Here is a 12,036-nt window from a genome sequence, read left to right on the forward strand (position 1 = left end):
ATAGTGACTCACCACTCAAGCAGAAAAGATGTGTGGGTTTTGTTGTTTTTTTTTGTTTTTTTTTGTTTTGTTTGTTTTGTTTGTTTGTTTGTTTGTTGTTGTTTTTTAAGATTTCACCGGAATCATGTGCATGGAAGCCCAAGAGTCTGGGAAAAAACTCCACATGGACTATAATTGTGGCGGACAAAAAAAACAACCACAGCAACAGCAAAAAACCAACAACCCCCGCCCGCTCCCCCCTCCTCCACACACACACACACACACACGCACACACCCCTTAAAAAAAAAAAAAAAAAAAAATCAGAAAGACGTTCGCGTCTCCCGCTGGGAGCCATCCGGCTACCGTAACGGTCCCCGGGTATCCTATATCCCGACCAGCACAGCCAGCCCTAGCCCGGTTCAACAACCCAGCTAGCTAAACTAAACTTGTCTTCTCAGTCAGTCATGGACAAAAAATTTTTTTTTAATATCCCACAAACCGCCTGTGCTGTACTATAATCGCGGAACTGATCAATACCACGTACCTGATTATCATTTTCTTGAATATGACTTACTGAAGATTGTCGGGCTTACAAGTCACAATATTTTCAATGTTGATTTCGTTAAATATAGTACATGGGGCTCGTCCCTAGGTACCGTGCGTTAGTGTATGCCAAACTGCATGGGGAAGTGAAAAACTGGGGTTCTCTTTCTCTCTCTTTTCCAGGCTGAGTTTCTGCTTGTCCACTATTTGATTTATTTTCTGTTTCCTCACAAGCGCGCTTGCAACACTGTGAAATCATCAGAACTTCGATATAACAGAGCTATTAATTCAGATTTAGATTCCGACTTCAAAACATGCTCTTAGCAAATTATCATTCCAGACATCATCCTCAGCGTCACCTAAACGGATCTCTCTGTTGTACTGACGTTTTGAAGTCAAATTTAATGTAGAATTACACGTTGGTACTTTCTCGTTCAGTTGCAGATTTTAATCCCGCGTGCATGTTCGCGTTACATTTAGTATGTGTGTGTGTGTGTGTGTGGTGTGTGGTGTGTGTGTGTGTGTGTGTGAGGCCGTCAGTGTGTGTGTGTGTGTGTGTGTGTGTGTGTGTGTGTGTGTGTGTGAGGGTGTGTGTGAGTGTGCGCGCGCACGTGTGCCGTGTGTATGTGTGTCTGTCTGTCTGTCTGTCTCTCTCTCTGTGCCAGTTGGGAGGGGGGGGGGGGGGGGTAGGGGAAGGGGGGGGGGGGGGGTGACAGTGTGTGTCGTTGAGTTGTTGCTGTTGTTCAAGTTGCTGCTGCTGCTGCGCGTTGTTGTTCTTGTTGTTGTTGCTGTTTTGTTGATGATGATGATGACTGATGATAACGATGATGATAACGATGATGATTATGATGATGATGATGTTGTTGTTCAGTCTGTCAAGGGATCCGGCGACATAAAAATGTCAGTAATTCTTCACTGCCGGACAGCCGCGGCGGCTGCCCGGAATAGTCTGTCAAAACGTGTCAAAAGGAGGAGTTTGTATTATACTCCATGTTTGGTGATACATATACTTACCATGTCAAACTGATGCAAACTAGGCCTATCGGTTTGCTCTGCTTGGCCAAATTTCGCGCGGCTGACAGTGAAAAGACGCCCCTTCTTGCCCGGTCCGCTCTTAGCCAATCAAAAGATATCATAAATGCCGATTGAGGCTAAACTGTTGCATTTCGAAGATGACTCAATTAAGTTGATTGCACAACTTTTCATTTCGTTACACGGAAAAGTCGTCCTCCAATTAAGTTATTATAATCATAAAAATATTATGAATAACTTGACTCATTTGGCCCCCAGTATTGTTCGAATCCATGAACCAGCAAAGGTGACGGAACTGACACCCAGAATTCCGGCCATACCTCCCAGCTATACTGCGGGAGTGGATATAGATCGACATCACTTGCTTCTTCTTAATCCGTCCGTGCAAGTGTCTTAATTTTCTTCTCTTTGAAATTGTCCTCATTTCATGAGGTCGTGCACTCAATGACTCATGGTTGTGTCGCGAGAAAACACAGTTGCGTTGCATATAGCCTAAATGTCAAATAATTGTCCAATGAGCTCTTTTCTTTCCATTTACTGCATTCCTTAACATAAGTTCTCATGGGGCACAAGCTTTCGTGCACAGACCTTGTGAGAACGAACATACAATGTCGTTTAAAGGGAATGAAATCGACATTGCGCATTTAACAGAAGAGGAAGCCAAGACATATCACGAACTTTTCCAGCGCTTGGATGTAAACAAGGACGGAAAAATATGTATTCAGGATCTCACGCAAGCGATGGAGCTGAGGCGAATCCCTCACATCCCAGATCATGCTCAGGTAGGCTCTACTCCCCGTCTTTTTTTCTTGTGTCTGCATTTTTTTCTAATCAGCTGGGGAAAAAAGCACACACACACTTACATTCGCACACAATATAGGAGATTATTTGTGCTGTCATGTTATTGACTTTTCCCACCTCATTGAAGCGTAAATAAATTCAGCCTGCTGTCCACCGCCAATCGCGATCGCGGGTATGTCCGAAGACTGCATCCAGTGCTGCCTCAGTGTCATAAACGCAAATTTAACAGTGTGTCAAACGCAGTACATGGGAATTTCTAGCCAGGCATTCTGTCCCGGGCCCCCTGTTTTGGGCCATTACATCAAAGAGGACGTTACCCTAATTGTGTTCGTTCTCGCTCAGTCTGGTAGAGCGGTTTGCCAACAACTGCCCATCACAGGACAGTGAGCGACCAAACTAGTGAATCAATAATAATCAGTGGATCAGCTGATTCTTATTCCAGTCCTTCCATGATGAGTGACTTAGGTTCTTGGACTTTCAGATCAGCCATTAGCATAGGTATTGCACAGCACCCTGTGACTTTGCATGATATCAGTGGGGATACACTGTAGAGTGATACGCTGTAGAGTGATACACTGTAGAGCGACCCACTTTTGGACAGTATGATGCAATGAACACCACTCCAGCATCATGATTTTTGGCAATGTCCACCTTTTGTCTGATGCAATAATCTGTTATTTGCTAATATAGTTGGACAGAAAAAGTAGAATTGACAAAATAAAGTGTCAGAAAAAATTCAGATGGAATGAACTGAAATTGTATTGATTTCATATTGATGTTGTTTGTCTATTCTCTGGACATGGAACATTTCAGTTTCACTTTCAGTCTTCCAGCTCTGTGATTGGACCCAAAGTGGATGGGATAAAATGTTGATAGTAACCAGCCACCGTAGCAAAGTGGTTAGCGTCGCGGACTGACGGCTGGGACGATGTGGGTTCGAATCCCAGCGGAGGTGGGTTTTTCGGCCCGTGGCCGCCTCCTACCCAGAGTTGAGTGTGCTGTGGGCTTAAATGGGGAGACTGGGACCACACAGTCGAGTGTCATCCACTTCAAGGATGCGTCTTTGGGTGTGTTGCTCTAATTACCTGACCAACACTGCAAGTGTCTGTATCTCTCGGGCCTGGTTAACGCCAGGATATCATTATGACAGGAAGCGTAGAGTACAGCCTTGTCACGCTGTCCCAAACCAAAACGGACCTCCATAGCAGCATCATCATCATCATCGTCATCCTCCTCCTCCTTCATCGTCATCATTATAAACAAAATAGTCTCAAAGTCTGTGGCCTTTCATGCCCTGCTCTCAAGGTGACCTCAGTTTTGATACCCCCCCACTTCCGTGCTTGGGGTGAGTCCTGTCAATGTCGTCAGTGTCGGCAGATTCATGGGGGGCTGTTGTTTGAGGGACGTGGTGGCGGTCTCCACTCAGGGAGGGACGCTCACTCAGTCTGGCTCCGCGACTAAGCCATTATTGTCATTAGTAGGGGGCTTAGTAGGTGGTGTCCTAAGTACGTTAAAACAGAACAGGTACCACTGAACACCACTGAAGTGACTCAGCAGCAGTGCAGGGTCTCCTCTGGTGTGTGGCCTCCTGGTGACCTAACATTGATGGTTCCGTGTGGACTGCCGATGCTGGAACTGCAATGGACGAACCCGGGTGTGGCTGTGTATGGGGGAATCTGAATGAGCGGTGTGGGAGTAATGCCACTGAAACAATGCAGATGATGGGGCAGCCAAAAAAAAAAAAAAAAATGTTGATAGTACAATTGATATGACTGTTTCAGATTGGTTGTCCAAGATTGTCAGCCACAATTAAATTGTCAAAACACATGCCAGACAGTGTCAGTAGATTTTGGTGACTGACTTTTTTCAAGGTCATATGATGGATGAAGATGAGTTTTTTGTGCATTTTATGTGCATTTGTATGAAGGTTAATGCATGAAGGTCAAAGGTCAAATGTGTTGCGACAGCATTGTAACAAAACAGGAAGTTTTTGCCATTGGTCTCAGTTTTATGAAACTTAATATTGAGATTGACCATACCATGCCATGATGGGGTCAATATCATAGTTATTATGAATCCTCTTGAAATTCAGTGTCACAGTCCAAAGATGGTTTCACAACAAAGCATTGTGCAATAGGAACATATACATGTATACTTGACCAACAGAGTCAGATCTTGCACCCAATCTTCATCAAACATGATACAGTATGGAAATATAAACTTGGTTGAAATTCAGGGTCAAGTGTCAAGGTCACTTCTTTAATCGAGTAACATGCTAACCTTCATTAAAAAGTCCTTTAAATGCTGATCATAGCAGAAGAATTATCTTATTTCATAATAAATTTTAACCATATATCAGAATTAAATTTAGAGTTCAGAAGTCAAGGGCCCAAGCATGGATGCATGACAGAGCTTAGTTTTGGTTTCCAAATTATTCCAGTATTCATGAAACTGAATATATTATTATAATTATGTAAAAATTATTAATATGATTGTTTTATATTTTGAATTATGTTATATGCCTAGAATATAACCATGGGATGATAATGGTAATACTGAATAGGTTTATGAATAAAAATTAAAAAAAAGACAAGAGGCCCACATAGTTTAATAGGTCTTGCTCAGTACACTTTGGGCCATTTGACCCATTCACCACAAAATCAGTGGGTCATTTTCAGAATTAATGTATCATGAAAAATATCCTCCTTCCTCCCCCATTGGCAGTCCTCCACGCCTCCTCCCCACCACACAGTCATTTGTACGCTATCTGTCACACTCTTTTGAATGTTTGTTTATCATATGCTCACATACAGTACACGTGAAAAGTTTTAAATGAGTGTGTGGGGGCTAACACACACACCCATTGTGAGATCCTGTCTTCCTACCTGCTCACAGAAATAAATAAAAATTTTTAAAAAGACCCATTACCAGATATGAAATTCCCAGCCTGCTCTGAATTGCATAAGTTGCAAACACGTGTCAGGGACAGCTGCGCGGTCCAGTTGATAGCATTTTCTAATCCTCACTGTCTTTCTTTCTATTTTATCTTATCTGCACTACTTGCATAGGCTGAATTTGTTAAATCTTTATGAAAAACTGGTGATAAAAGCAACGAAAAAGTGAAATATATTTCAAACGGTTTAAGTGAGTGTGTGTTTGTGTGTGTGAATGTGTGTGCGTGTGCACACATGCATGTGTATGTGTATGTGTGTGTGTGTGTGGTTGTTGCAGTTGTTGACTGCTGCAAAGGAAAAATTTTCAGTACAAGTATACATGCATGTGCATGTGTACGGTCGCAGTATCTTGGATCAGATAAAATTGCCAAGAAAGTAGAAACAGACAACAATCAAACACACACACACACACACACACACACACACACACACAGAGACATGCATGCATGCATATATATGTGCGCGCGCACTCACACAGAGACACACGCACACACGTGTGCACACACTATAATTAAACAGACTTTTGACCATCACCTACATGCAGCATACAAGTATACATGTGCACACCCACACATCTGTCTTTTCTTGCTCCTCTCCTCCCTTCAAACACCCACCCCCACACCCCCTCAGCCCCCGCGTCCCCACCCTCCAACTACACAACATGATGATAATTCATTGGAAATGTAGCATCACGAACACCTGCACAGTGCAGGAAAGGGGCAATTAAGTCTTTCTGGCCTCACCTGTCTGGGCAGTATTTCTGTCAAAAAAAGTGTCATTCATTCACTGTTTTCCCTTCAGGTTCACTGTGTCTGAATAAGTTCAATTGAGGCAGGTCCACTTCCTTTGTGTTAGCTGTGCTTGACTATGTGTGTATACATACGTATGTGTACATAACTACATGCATGTATATGAATGTGTATTGTGTGTGCGTGTGTTTATGTAAGTTAGTTTGTGCCTGCCTATGTGTGCGTATGTGTTAGGGTAGCTGTTAGATACACGTGTATGTTAAAATGTATGTATGCAGTGTGTGTGTGTGTGTGTAGTCACATTTTGGTGTGTGTATGTAACATAGATGTAATGTTTTATGTTAACAAAAGCGTTTTTGTAAAGCACCTAGAGCAGATTTCTGGATAGTGTGCTATATAAGTATCCATTATTATTATTATTATTGTAGTTGTGGTATAGTAGCCAGGGGATTGGCAGTGACCTTCAGGTGGAGAAAAGGTGGATACTTGCATTTATATGAATTTATCCTTGACAGATGATCTTCAAATTGCATGTTGTAACTGAAATTTATTTCTGGAAAGGGTAACAAATTCAACACCATCTTTGGCAGAAATCTGGTAGTGGTGGTACTGAAACTGAAAGTGTTAGGGATAACTAATTTAGAAAATTTCAAATTTCAAACTTTTAAGTTTGTGTTGAAAAGCATTGGTAAAAACTTTCTTTTTTTTTTAATACCAAAAGGGAAGGGCGTGTCATGGTCACGATGTATGCAATGAATGATTTTTGTTTGTTTTGTTTGAATCAAAAACCAAAAGTATGTTACTCTCTATATAGCAGTTGGAAAACAGTATCAATGATTTTGTATTTTCCTAATGGTTTCTGTGGTGTTATGGTTGGGATGAGAGAGAGAGAGAGAGAGAGAGAGAGCACATGCGTGTGTGTGTGTGTGTGTGTGTGTGTGTGTGTGTGTGTGTCTCTCTCTCTCTCTCCTGTGTGTGTGTGTGTGTGTGTGTGTGTGTGTTTATAAATCTTTTATGAGCGTACACACTACTTTGGGCAGGCTTTGGGTCAGCAGTATATATAGCTGGGACAGGTAAGGTGAGGATGGGAAATAACAACTTAATTGTCCCTTACCTATCCTCTGCAGGTGTTAGTTTTTTTTGTGTGCTTATTTTCCCTAAAACAGAGTGTTTATTTGGAGATCTGCATATTTTCCCCATTCTTTTAATTGATATTTGGCTTGCTCCCTACATAAAAAAATTAAAAATATATCAGAAAACATAATTTGTGCTGACATCCAGTTCTTTCCTGTCAGTAGTGCTGATGGTTTACTATTTAGTAATGCTGTGTGGGCAAAGTCATTTGGATCAGATTGTAAACTGAGGTCCCATGCACAGCTTGCACTTTGCACATTTAAAAGAACCCAAGGCAACAAAATGGTTGGTCCTGGCAAATCTAGACATTTTCACAGGACCAAAAAAAAAAGTCCCCTTTGATTCAGATTAATTTGAAAGTAAAACAAGTACACTTGCCGATGGGAACAAAATAAGAAGAAAAATAGGGTGCCTCTGTGCTGTGATCACATACTGTCTCCTGGGAAAGCAGCCTGGTTTTTGCACAGCTGTAGGAATCTGTTGTGACAACAGTATCAGTATCAGTAGCTCAAGGAGGCGTCACTGCATTCAGTCAAATCCATGTAATATACGCTACACCACATCTGCCAAGCAGATGCCTGACCAGCAGTGTAACCCAACGCGCTTCGTCAGGCCTTGAGAAAAAGAAAGGATAAAATAAAGATAAAATAAATTTAAATTAAATAAAAAAAAAATGATTTAAAAAATAAATAAATAAAAGAGAATTATAATAATAACAATACACTGACTACAGTAAATGAAAATAAAAAAAACATCAACAAAAAACGATAATGATGATAAATAAGCAAATAAATGTAAAACATGCAGACACACATTCACACATACACACATGCACATACATAACAGATATATATGCAACAAACATGCGGTTTCACAGATATGAAAGCACAAACAAATACACATAAACGTATATGAGCCCCAAGTTTCAGGTTTCAAGTTTTAATTATCCTTTCACTCCTATTGCAGTATGGAGGATTACTACAAAATAAACTTTTCATGCCCAGAACAAACATTTCCAAATTCACAACAATGTCGCATAAAAGTTGAGAAAACACAAATGTCTTTTAACTGCTAAAGTATAACTAACTAGGCAACATTTGCAAATCTAATCACAACACACACACACACACACACACACACACACACACACACACACACACTACCCTGTGACAATAGCAACAGTGAAACTGTGGTGAATGCCATTTGTCTTATGTTAAAGGGGGAAAATTATTTCATGTGAATTTTAAATGTTTTAGGGTTGTACTGTCCATTTGTGTATTGTTTAATTAATTATATGATATTTTTAATAAATCCCACTGAACATAGTTTTTTGTACTAATTATTCATTGATGCTCTTTGGCGGTATTGTGCATGATCGTGAATTGAGGACTGAGTGAGTGAGTTTCGTATGTGTGTGTGGATTGTAAAGCATTTTGTGCAATGAGGAGAGCGCTGATGTCCAGTTATTATTATTATTATGTCAGAATTTTCTTTTTCTTCTAATTTCAAGACAGTTTTCATTTATCGATGAACAGTTGTTATTATGTCAGAACTTTCTTTTTCTTCTAATTTCAAGACAGTTTTCATTTATCGATGAACAGTTATTATTATGTCAGAATTTTCTTTTTCTTCTGATTTCAAGACAGTTTTCATTTATCGATGAACAGTAGAAAGAAGGGAGATGGCTGTAACTGTAATTCACTTTTGTAATTCACTTTGTTGCAGAACCTAATGGAGAAGTATGACACAGACAAAGATGAACGAATCAGTTTCGGGGAATTCGTCAGGTACATCCAGGACCATGAGAAAGTCCTGAGGCTGTACTTCAAGAGAATTGACACCAATGACGATGGTGAGTGGTACAGTCAGTGGTGATATAATGATTTATCCTTTTGTTTCTGTACAAAGTTTGGAAACACGGAAAAAGCTGATGCAAATTCAGAAAAGAACACTGGTTTTATTGTGGTGTTCATGAACAATAACAGGTTTTAATGATTGCAGATAGTGCAAGACTTATTAAGAGTGTTGTATTTTAGGGACTACACTTATTTCCTTAGCTTCAGCATGTTCCTTTTATAATACTGTTTGTCTGATGTATGGTTTAAATCTGTCAAAACTCTGCTGTGAATGAGAATACTCAAAGCAACAGGGGGTTGACTTTCATAGTTTCAGCCTGGAACTACAGTGGAAGAACTATGTTTGTGGCACTGCAAACTTACAAACCTTCACATGAATCTGAATAAAGACAGTGGGCATTGCATCCTGAAGTCTGTGAGTGGACCATGTCAGCCTGGCAGCAAGTCTTGGTAACAACAGTGATGAACAGATGGAAGAATGCAGACACTAATGATGAACATGTGAAGAGAGATCAATGTTGACGTCAGGGTCTTGATGTCCACTTCAGCAGAAGGTTTTTAAACATGGCTGTGGCAGCAACAGCGATCAACCCATCAGAGAATTATCACTGCGTGACTACTGTTCCATGTTTGTCAGTGATTCAGAGGAGTTGGATTTTTTTCTGCTTCTTGGAGGAATAAAGCTTGCCACGATTGATGTCATTGTGTGTATATTGATCAATGTATTGTATGTCTCTGTCAGTCTGTGCATGCACAATCAATATGTTCGTGAGTGATTTCTCAGGTTTATCTAAAATCGAAAGTTTGTTTTCATTGTGTTTCTGGTTTTTTTTTGTTTTTTGTTTTTTTTGTTTCATGTTGTTGTGCAGTACGTTGTGCTTTATGTATTGTTAAAATCTTTTCATTTTAAATATGAATCTGGAGGGTGCTCCTTATCGCTTACAAATCTTATGATTAGCATGAAGCACCTTGCAGTTAGTAAAAGATTTGCTGGTATAATGCAGCATTTATAACACGACGCATTACCTTCATATAAAATATATGCTGTAATAGTTGTACCAATAGTATAGAGTGCCATACTACAGTGCAGCGTGACACAAATCTGCAGTATGATGCATGTATCCATGAATGGGCACAGCGCATCAAATAGATTGAGAAGAAAGAAGAAAACTGAAGCTGAATAAGTGTTGAAGAGGTCAGTTGCTGACTGTTTCATTTATGTAAGAACTTTGCTAATGATACTGCAGTGAATTCAGTTTTCCACTTCGACAGTGTGACAAAGGTGCATGCTTGTTAATGTTATTAAGAACAAAACAAAACAAAAAAACCCAACAACATTTTATTAAGACATCTTGCTATAGTGCATATTGTTGAAGCTCTATGCGCAACATTACTAAAACAGTAAAAGCCTTAAAGCATGCGCACATTAGAATTTGAGATTGAATCAGCAAAGCCTTTATCATTTGCTATATGTTACTGTGATGCTTGTGGTTTGCCAGTTGATGTAGCATATGGTGTACAGCATTAATGTTCACTCCCCCCTTTATGACTGTTTGAAAAGTCAGCATTATGAGGCTCTTTGTTAAAAAAAAAGAAAAGAAAAAAAAGACCGCCACTTTCAAAATAAACCAACTTTCTTAAATAGTAGTTTCATATGCTATTTATTGTTAAACAAAGGAGAATTAACTTAATCAACTAACAAACAAACAACAACAAAATCCCAACAGTTTGTTTTCTATCAGCTTCTTTGTTATGATATTTTCTGTACCTGTTTTGATGTTCCACCCATTCCTGAATACAGACTATGGCTGACTAAAATTAATGGTTAGATACAAAAAAATTAAGTCCATTGGTACAATGGTAGACCAGTGAACCATTGAGTGAACATATGTGGAAGTTACAGCCGAGGATCACAGAAGAAAAAGAACGGCATTAATGCTTAACACATTTTTTATACCACCCATCTCCCTTTTGAGTGCAGAGCTGAATTATCAACAATATTTGAAGTCATCTGCCCTACATGAAAGGGAGAGAGAGAGGGGGCAAGGCACAAGAGACAGAAAAAGATTGGAGGAGAAAAAAAGAGAGAGAGGAGGGGGGTGGGGGTGGGGGGGTGGGGGACTGGAAACCATGACAGACATTCTGAGCAACTGTGATCATGCACTGATGGAGTGATGGCCTAGAGGTAACGTGTCCGCCTAAGAAGCGAGAGAATCTGAGCGCGTTGGTTCGAATCATGGCTTAGCCGCCAATATTTTCTCCTCCTCCACTAGACCTTGAGTGGTGGTCTGGACGCTAGTCATTCGGATGAGACGATAAACCGAGGGCCCGTATGCAGCATGCACTTAGCGCACGTAAAAGAACCCACTGCAACAAAAGGGTTGCTCCTGGCAAAATTCTGTAGAAAAATCCACTTCGAAAGGAAAAACAAATACAATTGCACGCAGAAAAAAAAGAAAAAAAAAGGGTGGCGCTGTATTATAGCATCACGCTCTCCCTGGGGAGAGCAGCCCGAATTTCACACAGAGAAATCTGTTGTGATAAAAAGAAATACAAACAAACAAACAAACAAATGATCTGTGCTAAGCCTTACAAAGTGTAGTTATTTCACGACTCCTCGCTGTTTTGTGTAAAGCGTGGTTTGCAAGGCCCACAAAAAATCAGGAAGAGAGAGAGAGAGAGAGAGAGAGAGGGCGGTATTTGTAAGTCGGGCACACAAATAAAGTAAACAAAAAAAAAAAAAAGAAAAGAAAAAAAGTAGGTCGTGGATTATTCTGTTCCTGACAGTGTGAAGTGGCACAGTTGGCAAGTGAGAAGGGTATGCTTTTGTGTACACACGACCCAGTTTCAGAATTTTGTTGTTCTTTTTTCAGTTCATGTTGTTTGCATTCAGGCATTTGAATGTTGCACAGAATCAACCGTTTATGCCTGTTCACTGTCTTTTTGATTTTAAGAATGATGTCCTTTTTTTTTAACATACAAGATAA

General features: G+C 40.1%; 1 protein-coding gene across 2 annotated transcripts in view; it reads left to right on the top strand.

The window, feature by feature from the left end:
* Positions 1-2,122: 2,122 nt before the first annotated feature.
* Positions 2,123-12,036, top strand: part of LOC143289939 (calcium-binding mitochondrial carrier protein SCaMC-2-like) — a 38,932-nt gene continuing 29,018 nt past the window's right edge. For both annotated transcript variants that reach the window (XM_076599201.1, XM_076599200.1), the window contains exons 1-2: positions 2,123-2,337; positions 8,919-9,045. In XM_076599201.1, the coding sequence (XP_076455316.1) occupies positions 2,164-2,337; positions 8,919-9,045 (301 nt within the window). In that variant the 5' untranslated portion in view covers positions 2,123-2,163. The remainder of the gene's footprint in view (positions 2,338-8,918; positions 9,046-12,036) is intronic.

This window comes from Babylonia areolata, chromosome 14 (assembly GCF_041734735.1).
Source record: "Babylonia areolata isolate BAREFJ2019XMU chromosome 14, ASM4173473v1, whole genome shotgun sequence".
In the NCBI taxonomy this organism is placed as follows: Eukaryota; Metazoa; Mollusca; class Gastropoda; order Neogastropoda; family Buccinidae; genus Babylonia; species Babylonia areolata.